At 46.2% G+C, this 19,726-nt stretch overlaps 1 protein-coding gene across 1 annotated transcript in view; it reads right to left on the bottom strand.

Annotated features, from left to right (window-relative positions):
* LOC147724935 (uncharacterized) overlaps nucleotides 1-19,726 on the bottom strand; it is a 1,961,814-nt gene that overhangs the window by 1,891,688 nt on the left and 50,400 nt on the right. The window contains exons 4-6 of the mRNA XM_086918138.1: nucleotides 17,560-17,634; nucleotides 16,266-16,340; nucleotides 11,474-11,765 (exon numbers count right to left, since the gene is read on the bottom strand). Coding sequence (XP_086774264.1) covers nucleotides 11,474-11,765; nucleotides 16,266-16,340; nucleotides 17,560-17,634 — 442 coding nt within the window. The remainder of the gene's footprint in view (nucleotides 1-11,473; nucleotides 11,766-16,265; nucleotides 16,341-17,559; nucleotides 17,635-19,726) is intronic.

Here is a 19,726-nt window from a genome sequence, read left to right as displayed (position 1 = left end):
GGGTTGGGGGGGGCACTTGCTACATTGCCTTCATTCTTCCACCCACGTATGTGGCCCTGGCAAGCCACCACCGGCAAAGGCGTGCAAGGGACATCGACCAGACCGACTCTACAGGAGCACAGTTCCTGGATGCCGTGAAGGGACTTGTGCCATTCTGGGGTCCGATGGCGAACAGCCGTGCCATACGGCACTTGACCCAAGCAGTTGAAACCGCCATGAACATCACAGCTGGCATCTTGACCAATAACACCGCAGAGCTTCAGGCAGTCCGCCTGGTGGCTCTTCAGAACCGCCTCGTTCTAGACGTGGTTCTGGCAGACCGTGGAGGAGCGTGCCGCATCATTGGGTCCAGCTGTTGCACTTACGTGCCAGACAATTCGCCTTCTGTTTACGAGACCATCGAACACCTCCATAGACTCTCCAGTACACCAGGAACAGGAAGGATGGTCGCTTGGGGGCTGGTTCTGGGACTCACTGAAAGCCTGGGGGTGGAGGTTGTTCACATTTATTCTAATTCCGATTGTGGTGCTATGCGGGTGTTGCTTAGGTATTCAATGTTTGCCTCCTCTGTGTTCATTATTTTCATATTGCATTTGCCCAAAGACTTTGGACTTACAGACTGAACACATGAAAGCTTTGTATGATGCAGAAATAAGTGGCATTATGGGGATCGATCCGAATTAACAAGTTGGTGAGAAATGTTAAAAGGGAGGACTGTGGAAAATTGATTCGTATTACTAAACATTATCTGCACCATCTTGCCCTTTTTCAATGCCACACTTATGTCGCACACGGCAGCCATTTTAGATGCCTTGGTCAGACCCACTCTCTGCACGCCGCCGATCCCCAGCACGGCTCCCCACCCTCGCAAGCATCCCCCCACACACTGGTCACCCCCGCTCTCTCTCTCTCTCTCATGCCTGGGCCATAAACCCCCTCCATCTGCGCTGCTCTTCCCTGAGAATCACACCCCGTGCCTGCCCAACACCTCCCTCTCATCCTATTCACTATCTCACCCTCTGACACTCCTCTTCCTCCGTGTCCGATTGTCCAGGCCGGTCTCAGGCTATCACCCAGCCCTGCGGATGCAGTTTATGGCCCCAACTGAAAAGAATCACCCCTTTTCAAAGGAGTACAGTAGATCAAAGCCCCCACCCCATGAGATCCGCCACACCACACGCATTCCGGGAATCGACGGAATGCCCTGCTGTTTCATATTGTGGTTGGGGAGGGGATTCGTACTGTAGAGGTGTGTGGGAACGGGCCTGAAGCGGGGATTCCGAGGATGTCCTTTCATGTATCAAAGCAACTGCAAGAGTATGCCATCTGTGATTAAAACACGCCTTACTGTAATAAACTTGTGTATAAGAGGCCAGGCCTCAGAGATGCGGTTAGAGCACCTCGAGAAGATTCCCTGTTGGTCTGATCTGATGTGTTCTCCTCCGGAGAGAATAAACCTTTGTTTCCTGCCTTCCAGTCTCCAGCGCCTGCCTCTTCATTGATTAATACTTTGTGGGTTAAGAGGCGACATCGCCGGGCAATACTTAAGGTTATTTCGTTTGACTGCTTGCCTTCCACTTTACATGATCTCTACAGAGAGAGTTCTGTCCTTCCTGGAGTGCTTGGCAGGGCCGGACTGGGAACTGAAAGCAGCCCTGGCAAATTTCTGAAGACCAGCCCCCGTCTGGCGCGCAGCGAGCGAGCGTAGCGAGCGAGCCTGACCGCTAATAGGGGGGTTTGGGGGGGTTCTCCCCCCACGAAATTTTGTAAAATGACAGCCCAAAATGGTGATTTTTACAGCACATTTTTCATTACATACTCAATTGTATCCATAGTAGATGATGACCTTAAAGAGCACCAGGTTACCCACCCAGTCATATGTACCCATAGACGTTCTTTCAGAGCGCACAAAATATTGACACAAGTAGTGAATCAGAGAGAACAAAGTAAAAGTGAGACCAGCCCCCCCCCCCCCAATAGTGTGTAGTGAGCAAGTGCAGTGAGCAACCACTACTAGGGGGAGTTTGGGGGGTTGAACTTGTCCCCCCCCCAAGAAAATTTAAGAGACAGAAAGGCCAAAACAAAGCATTTTTCGACACATTTTTCATTACATATTAGATTGTATTAACTTTTAAAGCATAGTAAATTGTCCCTCATGTTATCACACATTAAGCACTGACATGTGATGTCACACATGAGCACACAGGCCACAGGCCAGAATACTGTGGAAATGTCACACATAAGCACCTAGGCACTGACTCAGGCCTCGTCCCACCACCAGGGCAGTAAGCATGCAAACGTCACACATAAGCACCCAGGCCAGTAAGCATGGAAATGTCACACATAAGCACCCAGGCTGACAGAAGTAAAGGAAATGTCTCAAATGGAACCCTGGCCAGAAAGCATGAGAAATTAACACAAAAGCCCTGGCCTTGACATGACACATCTTTAAATAGCCTACTTAAGTGGGTGGCACAATAAGTGTTGCAGGCCCACTAGCAGCATTTAATGTACAGTCCCTGGGTACATGTAGAACCACATGTCTAGGGACTTACAAGTAAATTAAAATTGCCAATTTGGTGTAAGCCAATTTTACCATGTTTGAAAGGAAAGAGCGCAAGCACTTTAGCACCGGTTAGTGGTGGTAAAGTGCACTGAGCCCTAGGAGCCAACAAAAATTGCCTTTTCTCAGCAGTCACCACCTCCTAAAATGGCCCTGAAACTGCTGCTGCATTATTTATCCAGCACTGAGATTTTTTTCCCCCACGGACCAAGGAGACAGTGAGAAGTAGCAGATGCAGCAGTACAGCTCACTAGTGAGTAAATCATAGCTGCCAAGGTTTCGGATTGCTATGTGTGACATTTTCATAACTTCTGTGGAATTATGAGTGACATTTCAACGACTATGGGTGACACTCTCTCGCGAGCAAAATCAAACAATGGAGACCAAGCAAACATATCAATATGAGAAATTACACTCATTTGAGCAACAAGAAACTCTAATAAGATCTTGAAACTGTTGTAAACCACCAGAAATGAAAAGGCACTAACAATCGACAAATAGTCTGTCCAGGCTCTGGTAGATGTAAGACCTGACCAAGCAGGCTGAGAGGCACCAGCGAGAATCTCAGCTGCTAATTATAATCACATTACTCAGTCAGTGTGCTACAGGGTTAGTCAGGCTGGAATAATATTTTAGACCTTTAGTGCTAATAAATAATAATGTATGGACTGCACTCATTGTGTCAGCCGAGTGGAGGTCTGGGGCATTAGCGCCTCCTGAGAGCAGTGTACAGGCTCAGGCAGAGCAGTTACGCTGTAATTAAATATAATGTACTGTTGGTTCAAAAGTTGGACATCACCTGACCAGAATTAAACGGAAAGCAGGATGTGTCTGACTCCTACGTATAGTTCAAGCACATGAGACAATAGTAAATAACATGGATCATGCTCAGAGCTGAGCGGCGCTGCTCTGTGCAGCCTAAGAGAGAGCAATGAGCAGAGTGGAGCTGTAACATGGTGTCAGTCAGGCAGTAAGTGACGCTCTAAATTGAATATATAACAGATGCAGCCAGGTCCTGTATTAGTTATATTTACCATGCGCCAGGCTGTGAAACTACGTGTTACAGTCAGTGGAGGCTGGAGCAAAAACAGATGCAGGGCTCAGCTGAACCACCCGGCCCAGGCCCAATCAAAAAGAATGTGTTTGCCGCCTATTTGAGATACCGGCATTTGTAACAGATGGAGCGCGCATGCTGGCTGATTAAATGCACAGCTCCTTGGTGTGAGGTGCCTTGCAGGAGTCACAATCAATTCAATTCAATTCAAAAATCTTTATTCGGATTTCAAAAATCCATAAAAGCACACTTTAAAACAATTGACATTTACAATTACAGTTACAATAGGTGCAATAGACACTATAAAGTACATTATTAGTGCATTTACTACGTCACGCATTTCAAAAGTGCAAGAAAGGAACAATAGTCATTAATAGTTCATGAGTATTCCATACTTCTACGTACATTAAAAATAACTTTTAAAAAACAGCTTGTCCGAAATATGAGTTCACCATCCTCCAATCTTAAAAGCATCAAATAAGACTGGTTCAGGGAAATGGGTCTACATTTTTTAAAATATGGTGCTAAAAACCATTTAATGTATTTCATATAAAACTTACACATGAAGAAGAAATGTACATCATTTTGTTTACTGGTTCCGTCACAAGGACACGGAATCTTGTCATCTACGGTGTGTCCCAGAGGAAAACAAAGTAAAAATTTTACCGTTCCTGCTTTCAGTCTAAACAATAGAGATCTTTCCCAGTAGCACATTGGTAGTGTCAGATACAACGGAAGTTGCTGGGTTAATAGACCATTGTTAATATAGGACACAACAGTTTGTTTCTTCATCTCTTCTGACAATCTTTTTTCCCTGTAACTGGCATACAGTTCAAGTTGGACTGCTTTTTTGTCAGCCCTCTGTATATAAGATGGATTTTCAAAGAGGTTGCCCCTGTCTATACTAGACAGACTCTCTTGTATGCCACGGAACCATGGGATCTTATTCCATTTATCACAAGCTAAACATTCCCTCAAAATGTCATGTGTTAGGCTAGCATATTCATTTGCCCAGATAGCTAACCAAAATAATGCAGGCCTGGCTGCAATAAAGTCACTAATATAGGGTGCATTCAGCTCTGAGTGACAGATAAACCCTGACGATGAAATGGGAGCCCCCAGTAGCTTCCTACAGAGCCGATTTTCTTCTCTTTGTATTGAGGGGGTTTTTACCGACCCCCAAATTTCGGCACCATAAGTTGCCACTGGGATGCATTGGAGCCTATAAATCTTTAAAATTGCTTTAGTTGCTCCAACTTTCCTCGGTTTGGGGAGAGATAAAATTGAGTTTATGGCCTTTGAGAACTTGCCTGTGGCGTGGGCAATATGCCCACTCCACAGGCCGTTCGCAGCAAAGTCACAATCAATTAATCCATGCATCACTGCGCCTGACCAGGCAGCCTCTGTCCACGTGGGACCGACTCAGAAGGCTGAGAGGCACCAGCGCAGATCTCAGGTGCTGCCTTTTAACCAATTTTTAACGAACATTTCCGCGGCACCAGCTAAGATTTACGGAATCAGACTGACTGTAAAAGGAAGCATTTACAACAATACAATCAGAATTCACACACGCACCTGTTAGCGCGGCCGGACTGTGCTAACATGACTTCAGCATCACGATGGGAAGCATTAGAATCTGTAGGGACTACTGATATTTCATGAAGAAAAAACACACAGAAGTTGTAAATGTTGATTATCTTAACCTCTGCAGAAGTGGGCTGTGCCTATCAACCCTTCACATTTCAGATCACCTAAAAACCTTCAGCAGGGCCACCTGTTTAAAAAGTAAATGCTTACTGTAAAAAACAAAATAATAATGACTTCACAATTGTTGAATTGTGCACAACAGCAGCATAAACTTTGCACCCTTTTCCCTCTATGCCTGTACTATAATGAGAAATGAGTTGTATGCACAGTCTGTTGCCAGCCCAGGATATGACTCAAGATTGTTTACAGTGAGGCAGGTAATATGTAGATGCCTATCGTGATATTAAATACATCGACTTTGAAACAAAAGCAAGATTAGTTGGAACTGCCAAGATTTGAGACTGGGACCTACGGGTTAAACACATATCTCTGCTGCAAGCACCTAACCTGCTGTGCTACCTCATTAGCTTCCAGGACTGCTCACCCAAACAGAAAGCCAAGGCTCATATCAGCATCCAACCAATCCCAGCAGTGCTGGGATTGGTTGGTCGTCCTACCACCACCCCTAATTTTACTTCCCACACTTCCCTTAACTTGCCTTGTACCTGCATCTGTACTCTCCATCCTAAACCTAACAAACTAACTTTGCTTTTTAAAACTGTAAAACCTTCAACTCCTGCCTTCTGCAAGTATAAGCTCTCTCCAACCCCCACTTTCAAACGGCTTCGGGGGGACAAGAGCAATAAAACTGACTCAAACAATGATGAAAACCTCTTTGCAAACCACCGCTCAGGAAAACACCCCCATTGAAAGTTTTTCAGCCTACCCCTCTGCAATATGTTTCCCCTACTGATTTCCTAGTGTGCCCCAATATTGTTGCCCACCACCTGACACCATAGCGTACCCCACAGCTCCCAGTAACTGTAGCAAATAGAGATTCATGCCCATGGCAGACAAGTGTGCACCATCATGTCTGATTTGCCCGGTGCCCGGCATTGCCAGTCCGGCCCTGGGCGTCACTAGACTCTAGACATAAAAGTACAAGAAGGCAAAATCTAAAGGCAGACCATTTCTAAATGTGTCCTGAGAATCTGTAACAAGATCTTCATTGACATCAGTACTGTTCCGCTACTCCTGCAATTCAGTAAAAATCTGTATCCTCATTATGATAAGAAGCATTTCCCCACACAATAGAATTACCAGTTGCCTACTAACCCATATACACCTGTATCGCTCCACCTACTCTCACCTATTAGCAGTACTCCAATGCTTCCCAACTAGGTTCATGCAACACAAGTGCCAGCACATACTTTTTTTCAACACTCCCCACAGCTGCCTGTCTTTGACATAGCTGAGTACGGGTTGCCTTCAACCAAGATTTCAGAGATATGAAGAAAGCCTACTTATTTTTCTGGTAGTCTCTCCTGGCTTTGGTAGAGACATCTACAGACTCTTACAATAAAGCATCACTGACTCTCTGCTTGCTGCCAGTGTGCTGAAATCCAGCATCTTTAGAGGCAGAATGATATGAATCAATGCTATGAATCAACAGCTGCAACTCTTTCTTAATAACTGACAGATTGGTTGCCTTATGGACCGTGGTCTGGCCAGGTGTGGCAGCATATTGCATAGCCTGGTGTCTGTTTATTATTCTCTGTACTTCAGTTTTTGAGAGGCTTTCCCCTTTGTTGCTAAATCAGACATATTGATGCCAGTATGGATCCCTGATCTATTCCAATGACCTTCTATCACCTGAATATTTACATGCACCAAATGTATGCATTCGATAAGGCGTTTGTGCCCCCCAGTGCTTATTTAAACAATGAGTCATCCAAGTGAGCTTATGCAGGAGATGTGCTGCAGCTGCAATACATATGCCTTTCTAAAAGTGCTCATATGTGCACTATCCGGGTTGTTTTCTTCGGGATCTAATGCCAGGGCAAGGTTCTGGCTTACTCTTTCGGCCTGCGTTTATTTAAAGTGCAATGCTTTGCCAAGACACTATCCAGAGCACAGATCCCTGATCTGCTCTATTTGCGTTGGTCTGTAATCAGGTGCTGTCTTCTGTATCCTCACCTTGCATTTCTGCAGCTGGCAGCCCCAGGTCCCTATCCTTCTAGAGGACTGTTGAAGCACTGTGATTCACGTTGGGGTCTCTGTTCCACTTCTTCAGTCTGGTTCTTTTGATTACCAAGCTTGGGATTCAGTTAAATGCAGCTATCCTTGTGTTTTTCTTCCCTTTTTCAGAAACCTGACCTTTCACACTGTCTGGTAGTAGGAGACAAGTGATTGCCTCTGCTGGTGTAGTCTCTGCACTAGACTCTTTGGGGCATATTACCAAGGGCATTATCGCCGCATTAGCGGGACTTTTTCCCGCTAATGCGGCGATAATTTTATCGCCCTATTACCAAGCTGTCGCTAACACCAGTTAGCGACAGCTTGTAGGCGATAGCGGGCATTTAGGGGCCCACTTTGCATGTCCGCGATAATTATCGCTAATGACATGCAAAGTGGGCGTGCCAAGATGTTAGCGACTGAAAACAGTCACTAACATCTCTAACTCCTATTAACAACTTTTGGAAATATTCGCGCTAAGCGCGAATATCTCCAAAAGCTAACGCCTGCTAAAAGCAGCTCTTAGCCATGTTATCCAATGGAAGGTGGATAACATGGCTAAGAGCATTGTCACGATAATGCATGAATATCGCTGATTTTTCAGCGATATTCATGCATTTCGCAGGATTTTTACCGCTTTTGAGATAAACCTCGATAATATCAAGGCATCTCAGCTGTAAAAATCCTCGATGCTCGGCGATATTTTTTTACCACTAACCAAGCAATAGCGATAATTATCGCTATTGCTTGGTAATATGCCCCATAGTTCTTTCAGGAGGCTGGCTGATTCAGAGGACTGTGGCTCATATTTCCCTATCCAGTGAGTGTGGTCTTCTCAGTCAGACTTTGGGGTAATGTCCTCATCTTTACCAGGAGGGGCAATCAGTACAGAACGTACCGGGCATCAATCAACTAAGTTGTAATAACTTCTTCCTACTGATTTGTCTCTCTATTTTTTGATGGGGGCTGCTTCACTGGTGATGAACCATGGTCTATTCTATATAAGTGTATTTCACCCGAACAAACAACATTTTTCAATAATCACACCTTTCCTTTGCAGTAGGTCAGTGGATTAAATTAGCTGAAGTTAGGTGTGATCATTTGGGGGGGGAGGGTAGGACCGTACGCAAGTTCATGGAGATGGCTAGTGGGATGAGATTACGTATTGCTAGATTGCAGGATTTGACTTTCAAATTAGGACAGGTTGTTACCTTTGAAATGAGATTCAGTAATTTAGGGAAATACAATAACAGATTAGGACAAACATTCCCATGACTTGGATGAATACTAAACATACGTGCCAGAAAAAGTAAAAATATTGCTATGCAGAGAAAACAGCCTTTCTAAAGGTACTTTTCTCATGCTGCCGTTGGAGTATCTGTGATTGACTTTAGACCACAGAAGGTCACTAAGTTCAGAGAACGTACATGGTACAGGCGGCACAGGTTTTTAAAGGTATCTGTGAAAAGTGGTAAGACGGCACTATGCAAAACACATTGCTTGCATAAATAAATGTAAATAACAAAACGCAAAAGAGTGTCTTAACACCTGCAAGGAGTACACTAACAATGAGCAGTTACGTAGAAACGCAATCTGTAAAAAGGCTTTAAAATGTAATGATACGAAAAGTAAACCCAAAATAAAAATGTGTCATTGTGCATTTAGCCATTAAGCACTCACACCTCATATAGAATGTAGAAATGGTGCATGGACCGCGGTTCGAAAAAAGAAATAGTATGAAGCCTATTCGATTCAGCATCTGTAGTAAAAATATTTTGATAGCCATATTGAGAAATTAGGTTACAAAATGTCGGCGTGATCAAGGAAGGGCTAGCCTAAAATACAAGGTGATAATAACAAAGATAAGCCAATGTGCCCAAAGAAAGCCAAGAACACAAAGTGTATGTAAGAAAGTAAAACGTTCGACTGTGCAGCTGAAAAGAAAACTGAACACCATGTTGAAATAAATACAAAATCTCAAATATGCCACATCAAACCTGTTGCAACAAAAGAGCGGGCAGGCCAGTAATCACGGTGGAGGTGCCCTTAGGCGGCCGGTGGCCAGCATCCGCTACTGTGGTGTCTTTTTTTCTGGTCTGCAGACAGTGATCGATGAGGATCCCGGGGTGGGTGAAGTGCAGGAGGACATGGTGGAAGCTTGTGGCGGGAGATGTCAGGAGGGGGGTGAGGAGGAAGGGGGGGGGGCTGTAGCCAACGGAGGATTGCACGTGTAGTGTGATCTTGGAGCGAGCAGTTGCTTGTGGGACCCCGAGGAGACGGAGGGCCGGGTCGCTAGGGCGTAGGGAGCCAGTACATAAGACATGTTGTCTTCTTTGCAGGTCGCGAGGAGCAGCAGGTTGGCAGACTAGGGAGAGCCTGGTGCGACAGGCTGCCTGCCTCTGCAGGCTCGGCTCCTTAACAGACACAGGGCCTGCACTGGACGTGAAGTGACGCGCACACTGTAGTTGCATTCACGTGACTCCACCACGTCACGTGAATGCCGTGCCGGCTGGCCCGCAGGCTTTGTATTGCGCTCAGTCAGTACAGTGGTCACTGCTCATTGCTGCGCTGGCTGCAGCAATGAACGCAATGAATGCTCATTGCTGCAGCCAGCGCAGCAATGAACAGTGACCACTTTACTGAGCGCACTACAAAAAATCGGCCCCCCGCCCACCCAGCAACAAAACCGGCCTCCGGCCCAAAAACCGGCCCCCACCCCTGGCAGCCGACCGGGGGATTGCCCGGTGCCCGGCATTGCCAGTCCGGGCCTGGTGCTTGGCCCATGTGTGGTGCCTAGGGGAAGTTGTATCTGTGCTGGGAAGCTGGAACCCAAGATTTAAAGACTTTGCTACAGAAAAGTTATTGCATCACTCGGTGCGAAGCGCATCCCCGACAGTGCGAGGAAATTCCCGCTGCTACGGAGGTCGAGATCGTCGCCGCGCCTGTTGCTGCTGCCAGAGACGTCGCACCTTTCGTTTGCGGGAAGATCGCCATCGCTGCGAGTATCGTCGAAGAGCCTGTCATCGCTGGGTGAGATTGCCGCACCGCTTGCTTGCGGACCGCATCAAGTCGCTGCAAGAGTCGCCCCAGAGCCATCGCATCAAGGAGCTGCGAGAGAGAGATCCCCGGAGATCGTGCAAGTCCCTACGAGTTCATAGCATCGTACCTTTGTGAGAACAAACTTTCTACGGAACCTACGCACCGGAATCCATACAAGTGGCCTTCCTCCCCATACAGACCGGACTCGTCGCAACACGCCCGCTGCTGCAGCTGGGTTGTCGCATCGCTTCCCCACGGTCTCAGGAGCAACGCATCGCTTGTTTTCCACCGCACCAGCTTCCGCTTTTTGAAACTTTTTCGTAACTAAAGGTACTGTTGGCTAAACATATCGCAACTGTGAACTTTTCACGCAACTGTGGATTATTTCATCGCAACCTAAAGAACTCTTTTGCAACCATATTCTTGAACTGTGTATGTTGGATTTTTGTCGTTTTGGTCTTGTGTAGTTTAGATTAAAATACCTTTATTTTTCTAAACTGTGTGGAGTCCGTTTGTGGTGTTTTCACTGTGTTACTGTGAGTTTTGGTACAAATACTTTACACATTGTCTCTGAATAGCCTTGACTGCGCGTGCCAAGCTACCAAATGGGTGAGCAGGGGTTATCTCAGAGAGTTTTCTAATTACCCTGACTAGAAGCAAGGGTCCCTATTTGTCACAAGTACCAACCTGTGCCAACTAGAGACCCCCAGTTCTAACAAACATACATTCAAGTTATGCCTGCCTGCACATGTATCATATGCAGTAATGGCCCTGGAAGTTTGAATCCTTGCTATCTATACAAGTTACATTTGTATCCACTGTTTGTAAATGTATTTCTATGGATAGCCTGGATATCTGGAATGGATCCCTCCTTCATACACAATGGACACTCTTTATTCACAGAAATGTATAATGGCACAAAGCATGACACATCGCATACATCATACATAATTTGTATGCCATTTCTCTAGTATACAAGGGCATTGTTGTCAACTCATGTTGCATCAATGGTGTAGTCCTGAAACATCAACATCTACTCTACATTGCTGACCTACCTGTTCCAGGAGGGCCTTGAATCAACACAAACTCCCGCGTTAAAGCTGTCTCAATAGCTTTAATCTGAGACTCATCCAGGAGAGGAAACCTCTTCGACATCCACACCTGAGTGTTGAAGGGGTCTGCTGAGGCCATATTTATTCTTGTCTTCTTGCAATGAGATTTAATGGACAGACATGGTGCCGCTTCCCTGGAAGCAGAGCTTTCGCCTTCCTCCATTTTGGTGTTTTCATGATCTTGTAACACGTGTCCAGGTGAATCAAGCGAGTGATCTACGCCTCTGGCCTCTCCCTGTGAATCCAAGTAAGGAGGGGGTGAATCAGAGAGTCATGCTCAACAGACCTACAAGATGGATTTGAAGGCACCACTAAAGATAGCCTGAGATGCAACCTGCAAATTTCTTGAAAGTGTAAACTTCCTAAAACCGTTTGATACCTTTCACTGGTGGAACCTATAAAGTGGACATACCTGAAGGTGGGGATATGGTTGGCGCTCAGCACGCCAGATAGCTGAAAGAGGATGTGGGGAGCACCATTCCTAATGATTCCTGACATAACATTGCCTTCAATGGAAAATCTTTGGCTGGTGTTTCTGCAGGGAAGACTTTCTTACCATAAAGCAGCCGGCACAGAGTTATACAGGGCTTAGTTACCCCTATTGAATCAAGAAGCATACGTAGATCTGCTTTGAATCAATCAATCAGGGAATGGTAAGCTCGCTACCCACCCATGAGGGTCTCAAGGCGCTTAAGGGGGGCGGGGGGCCGAAGGTGAGGGGGGCCACAGATCTGTTTAGCCGAAGAGCCAGGTCTTGAGGGTCTTCCTGAAGGTGTTCAGGTAGGGAGCGTGTCTGATGTCTGCCGGTAGCACATTCCAGGAATTGGCTGCAATGTGTGAGAAGGATCTTCTACTTGCTCTGGCTCTGTGGATACACGGGGTTTCGGGCAGTGCGAGGTTGAGTACTTGGAAGGTGCTTCTGTAGTTGAGGAATTTGGGTCCGTTGTTTTGTAGGCATTTGTAGGCGTGAGTGCGGATTATGAAAGTGACTTTTTTTTCCACGGGGAGCCAGTGGAGACTTCGTAGGTGTTGGCTGATGTATTTGTGTCGGGGGATGCCAAGGACGAGTATGGCGGCGGTGTTCTGTATTTTCAGGAGTCTGCAGAGTAGGGACTTGTTGAGGCTGGCGTAGAGTGCGTTTCCATAGTCCAGTCTGCTGGTGATGAGTGCATGGGTGACCCTTGACTCAGGGAGGATTCACTTAAAGGTCTTGCGGAGGATGCGGAGGGTGTTGTAGCAACTGGAGGTGATGGCGTTGACCTGTCGGATCATGGTGAGTGATGAGTCGAGTACGATGCCGAGGTTCTTGGCATGGTCTGAGGGGGTAGGAGGGCTTCCGAGGGCGGTCGCCTACCAGGTGATGTCCCATGCAGAAGGGGTGGTACCGAGGACTTCTGTCTTCTCGGTGTTGAGCTTCAGGCAGCTGTTGGTCATCCAGACTGCGACGTTTTGAATTCCTTTCTGGAAGTTGAGTTTGGCAGTGGTGGGGTTTTTGGTGAGGGAGAGGATGAGCTGGGAGTGGTCAGCATAGGATACGATGTTGAGGTCGTGTTGTCGGACAATGGCTGCAAGGGGGGCCATGTAGATGTTAAAGAGGGTGGGGCTCAGGGATGAACCCTGTGGAACTCTGCAGGTGATTTTCGTGGGGTCGGAGAGGAAGGGTGGGAGTCTGATCCTTTGGCTTCTTCCAGTGAGGAATGATCGGATCCAGTCCAGGGCTGTTCCCTGTATGCCTGCGACGTGTAGTCTGGCGACTAATGTGCGGTGGGAGACGGTGTGGAAGGCCGCTGATAGGTCAAGTTGGAAGAGGGCTGTGGAAAGGAAAAAGATCCGTTGCACAACCATGGAAAGTACAGAAATGATGTCTCAATGGACATTTAAATGTTCCGATTCCACATTCGTAGACAAAGAGGACTGCAGCCAGAACCGCAGCAGGAGCACCTTTCCTGCGCATCATTTCCCGAATCACGGGAACTTCTTGAACTACTGAAAGAAACATTAACCATTTTGATTAAGCGAATGCCTTTAACCTCGGTTAATTTGACCTTCACTCACTTTGAAGTGCAACCTAGAAACTGAACACTAACTCGGAACTGGACCTATCGTCCAGACGATTACCTTTAGTACACCTGGTCTCGAGCGGAGCCGGGTTGGAATTATCACCGGCACAGCGACCTGTGGCCATATACTCTTCAACTACAGTCCTGAGGAGTCGCCAAAGAACTTTGTAACCCTTTGGCGACGAAACACGTGTCGGCTGGCTATCCACAACATTAAAGAGGAACCAGTTTACCAATTGTCCTCTTTGTCTACGAATGTGGAATCGGAACATTTAAATGTCCATTGAGACATCATTTCTGTACTTTCCATGGTTGTGCAACGGATCTTTTTCCTGTACTTAATGTGTCTTGACACACATGTTTGGAGGGGTTTAGGGTCTTCACCCCCTCATCTGTATGCACGCCTGAATATTCATACCTTGTTACTCCCGTGAGCTAGTGCGCCAAGTATTTCCCTCAACTAAAAACCCTGTTCTGTTTTTTATCACTTTGGAAGAGGGCTGTGGAGTGGCCTTGGGCCAGGAGGGTGCAGGTGTCGTTTGTGGCGGCTAGTAGGGCGGTCTCTGTGCTGTGGTTGCTTTGGAATCCAGATTGGGTTGGGCCGAGGAAGGCATTCTCTTCAATGAATCGTGTAAGTTTCCTGTTGATTGTTTTCTCAGCAACTTTGGCTGCGAAGGGAAGGAGCGAGATGGGCCGATAGTTCTTTAGGTCGGTAGGGTCAGCTGTGGACTTCTTGAGCTGGGGTCTGACTTCTGCGCGCTTCCAGGCTTCTGGGAAGGTGCCTGTTTTGAAGGTGGTGTTGATGGTGTACTGGTGCAATGGCTGCCATGGCTCTGGGGTAGATGTGAGGGGGCAGCAGTCGGTGGGGGCCCCCAAGTGGATGCTTTTCATGGTTGAGGCGTGTCTTCGGGCGTGATTGGTGTCCAGTTGAAGATGGTGGGCTGGCTGGTGTTTCTGGGGGACGGGAGCCATCTGTGGTGCCTGGTGGAAGGTCGATGACATTGTGGTAGAGGTTTTTGATTTTGAGGTGGAAATAGGTTCCAAACCTGTTGCAGAGGTCTTGGGATGGGGTGATGTCTGTGGCTTTGCTGCATGGGTTGGTGAATTCTTAAATGACACTGAAAAGTTCCTTGGAGTTGGCGGAGTTGGCCAGGATTTTGTTGTGGATGAAGTTCCACTTGGTGGCTCTGAACTGGTTGTGGTAGTCCGTCATGGCGTCCTTGTAGGTGGTGTGGTTTTTGGTTGTCTTGGTGTTTCTCCAGTTCTTCTCCAGGCATCTGCAGGTGCGTCTGGATTCTTGGAGAACGGTGGTGAACCAGGTGGCTTTCCTGGGGCGTTGTCTGTCCGGGTTGCGTAGCGGGGCGAGCTCATCTGTGCAGTTGGAGATCCAGGTGTGGAGTTCTCTGGCTGCATTGTTTGCGTCGGGTGCCCAAGTGTGGTTGTCTCAGGTGAGGGTGGAGTTAAATTGCTAGTTGGTAATCTTGCTCCAGTTCCTTCGTGGTGGGCGTGGGGCTGGTTTGGGTTCATTGGGTTTGTTGATGGCCAAGTGTACGCAGTGGTGGTTGGTCCATGGCTGCATTGTGTGGCTGAATTGGATGCTGTTTCTTGCCGCGAAGATGGGGTCGAGGGTGGGTCATGCTCTGTGGGTCGCAGTGTTGACAAGTTGTGTAAGTCCGATGCTGGCGAGGTTGTCACGAAGGTTTGTGGAGTTGGGGTCACTGGAGTTGTCGAGGTGGAAGTTCAGGTCTCTAATGAGTATGTAGATTGTTGTGGCGATGGCGTGGGGTGCGATGAAGTCAGTGATGGTGGTGGCAAAGGGTGTTCGGGGGCCGGGGGGTCAGTAGACGAGGGTTCCTCGGAGTGTGGCTTTGGGGGTGGTCTGGATCTGGAAGCGCAGGTGTTCGGCAGAGGGGAAAGTTTCGCTGGAGGTGGTGAGGCGAAGGGTGCTCTTGTGGGCGATGGGGTGGTTCTTGCATCCATCTGGGATGGTGGTGCTGATGTCGGGGGCAGAGGATGCGTTGGTCCAGGTCTCTGTGAAGAAGGCAATGTCGGGCGAGAGAAAGTCAAGTAGGTTCCAGATTTCCATGGCTTTGCACAAATTATTAGGGCAATGAGCTGTGAGTTCCGCCCTTGCAGATGGGGGTCATGCCACCCTACTGCCTGCAGTTCTCTAAAGCTTTCCTGTAAATTCACATATCACTGGGTTCTTTGAAATGTGCTGTGACTCATGAAAGCATGAAGGGTGAGCCCAGTAGTGGATTACTCCCCACAGGCAGTGTAACTTGATTCAGAAGTAACCATCCCAGAGATGCCCAGACTAGCCTGGCTTATTTGCTCCTAAAGTTTTTTACAAATCACCTGTAGACAGAGGCTGAGATATCACCAAAGAATAAGAAATGTTATGGGAGTTCACCCCCTCATTAGCTGTAGTTGAACTTGAAGAATCTTCCATCCCAATGAGGAATTTTTTTGGAAAAACATTTATTTCAAATACGCAAATGTATGACACTATCAGGTACAATCAACCCAAACTAGTCATTGTTTAAGACATAGAAATAAATAACTGACTGACATTATTATAAAGATCATAAAGTAGTCCAACAGTGGTAGTGTTAGGCAACATAAGTTGTCTCTAATCACTTCAATGTCAGTAGGAAATGCACGATTCATCTTACCTTTTCAGAATCTGTGGTCCCTGCCTGGGGGACAGAATCACTGTCCATCCGTTGAGGGTCACTTACATCCTTGTCCTAGAGAGCAAATAAATGCCACAGGGTTTCATTTAAGAGCTCTATTTAATATTTTAGATGAAAATCAAAGCAAGTCATGCATTTGTTCCCTGCAAAAATGTGTAAAACAATAGTTGCAATGATTGACATTGACTTGTAAAAAATGTCTGCACAAAATTCACATGCAGGGAATGAACAAGAGATTTCCAATATTTCCAAACAATATGAACACAACGAATGCACAGATCTCATCCCTAATCCTTACTCCAACACTAGCCATAACCCTCTCTCTTCACTAAGTCTTAGAGCCTGATTTAGATCTTGGCAGTGGTACTGCCGTCCCAAGTACTCAGTCGAGCTCACAATGGTGTGTCTGCAATATTTAAATTTTACGGCAAAAGACAGGAGACCGTTGATGCAACAGTCTTCTCCTCTGGCTAACAGCACTATGTTGCTGTCATGCAGACTGCTTTTGGGCTAGCCGATTTAGATGTTCTCGTTGCTGACGGTATCCTGGCAGCAGAGTCCTGACGGAATGAGACCATGGTGGTGTGGAGACATGTCTGTACTACTTATTTTCATCAGAGTGCACAAATATGTTGTGATTCTGACAAAACGTATTTGTAGGTGATGTTTACTGCCCATTTTATTACACATAGCATTGCACACCAACAACATACACACACTATTGAGTGTACATCCACACCCACCACAAAAGACTACCTTACATACTGGCGACAATGGGGTGGCTGAGTGTCGTCGTGGTCAATTAGCAGCAGCACAGAATGGACCGGGGCAATGGTGTTCAAGACGGATTCAGTGGTGGGACCCTGAAAAAAGGTAATTTTTCACCTTATTTTCTTTGATTCTGCGAACTCGAGTGCAGGTTTCCCCGCCACAGTTGCCTTGACAGAAAGGCACATTGTAATCTGGACGGGGGAATCTTGGTGGGACTCGCTCGGAAAGCCACTTCTGCCTCTGATGCCATTGATGCTGGAGAAAGATCCTGGCTGAGGCGGCACGACTGCGGCGGTCTTCACTCCAGTAACCAGACGACATCTAAATTGAGCTGGCAAACCGCTAAGGGGCAGGTGGGAAGACCACCAAAAAAGCCACAGTGGGACCGGATTCGAAAGATCTAAATCAGGCCCTAAGTCTAGCTTCTGTAACTCAAAAGACTTCCCCCAACCAAACCTCCTAAAGTTGCAGATGTTTGTTGGAAATGCAAACTTGATCTTACCTTTTTAGTATCTCTGAGTGGAGAACGTGGTGCAGCACCAGTACTCATCAGCTGTGGATCACTAACAGCCTTCATCTGTGTGTAAAGGAGTTACAGTGTTCTCGTTAGTTTCAGTTGAAAACAGAGTTTATTTAATAGCTTCCTCACTCGATGTTGCTGGCAAAAATCAGCTAAGGCACTTGTGATCAAACTGTGATCCTATGCATATGTAAGATAGATAGTGGAAATAAAATGTGTATGTGAAAACCAATCAAAGACTAGCAAATATCTTTAAATATGATTTTCAAATATCATTGATGGGTACACGCAAATCTCATCCTAACCTTAATCCTGTCTGTAAATGTAGTCATAACATTTGCATTACCTTAAATGTAAGCATAACCATAACATTCCACAACCTAATTAAAACTTTCTTCCTAAACTTTACCCTAATTAAAACCTGAATCTAACTCTAACCCTACCCCACATCCTAACTCTACCTCTAACTTCAACTCAAACTTCATCCTTACTGCAACTCTATTATCAACATAGTATCTAACCCTAGCCTGAAACCTGAACTTAGCTATAACACTGTTACCTTATTCCCTACCCTTATCTTAACCCCATACCCTTGCCCTAAACCTATCAGTAGCCCTAACCCTTACCTTTGCCCCAACCCTTAGCATACACCAAGCCCTAGTCTAGCCGTGCTCTTAACCTTCACCAACCTCTAATGCTAACCTTAACCTTAACCCTTAATCTTACTTTAAGTTCAAACCTACCTACTATTCAGCAAAATTGAATGCTATATATACCTTTATTACTTTGATAACATAAAGATCATTATCATCAATATGATTCGAAGTCTACATTATCCGTTCCAGGCATTCCCAATGTGTATCTGAGAAGATACTTAAAAAATGCTACTAAATCAGATGACAAATTGGAATGTGGCCAACCACGATGGTTGACCAGACATTTTTAATTAGGGTTCCCTTGAAGCCGCTGTACCATCTTCTGATATCCTGTGCTACCCCTGGAGTCGAACCGCTGAATACGCCCCCCTACATCATTGTGTCACTATACCTTTGTGACATTTCTGTTGACATATGAGTGACATTGTGCTATTACATTAGTGAAACTTCCAGAGACACTTTATAGTAACAAAACTAATGAATTACCAATTTTTGAGTGCCGCTATTTGAGTTTTCTAATATTGCATAGTCCTGGCCGGTCAACTTCGAGTAGTTTACGGAATTTTCTGCACTCAGCGGAGCTAGCGGAGTGCAGAAACCTCGGCTTTGCGATGTGCAGCCGAGTTTTTTCCCAGCCTGCAAACGGAAAGTTTGCGATCGCGAACAGTAAGTGCGCGAGCTGCCGCTTGGGTAGAATTTCTACCCTAGCGGCAGAAATATCAGCAGAAACTGCAGTTCACCCTGCACTCCACCATTCTCGGAACTTTTGCAGAGTTTTTTTTAACTTCACGGAGTTCCGCGTACACCCAGGCCTATATGTATCCAGACATATCACACATCAATGAAAATACACTTACAACAAACCAGGCCTATTGACATTGCCAATACATGATAACTGTATCAGACACATGAGTAATAATTGTTCTTGTGAAAATGTTTAAATTCTGAGAATATTAGACATGTTCTCCCCCTAACACCCCTTTGGTCTGCAGACTCTCATTTCGCTGTGTGACACTTTTCTCACAACATCTTTCTGAAATTCTCACTCTGGATGTCTCATCTCCTCCCTCTTCACCATATGTAGGCATAGTAGTTGGACCTGACAGCCTTAGGCTGTTTTTCCCCCAACCTGTGCCTTCCTCCTACACATTTCAGATCTCATTTGTGCTGGTATTAGGACTCTGCACACTTGCACACTGCTAACCAAACCTAAAGTAATATCGGTTCATCCCCAATGGCATATTTAATTGATATAACACTAGTAAAGTCCCTACTAAAGTGGCAATACATGTTGTAGTGTAGTTCCTATATTCCCAATAGGCTCTGCGAATTGGAATAACATAAACACAGTTTAGACGTAGGACTGAGGTCGACTAGGTCTCTACTGAATATGTTAGACTTAATTAGGTATGCCAGCTAGCTCAAAGGTCACTAGAAACTTTCTCGAATGAACAGTGAGGAGTTAACTTCCCTGATTAGACAAGAAGGGATTA

Source organism: Lissotriton vulgaris, chromosome 4_1, assembly GCF_964263255.1.
Source record: "Lissotriton vulgaris chromosome 4_1, aLisVul1.2, whole genome shotgun sequence".
Classification (NCBI taxonomy): domain Eukaryota; kingdom Metazoa; phylum Chordata; class Amphibia; order Caudata; family Salamandridae; genus Lissotriton; species Lissotriton vulgaris.
This window is presented reverse-complemented; position numbering and strand designations above follow the sequence as displayed.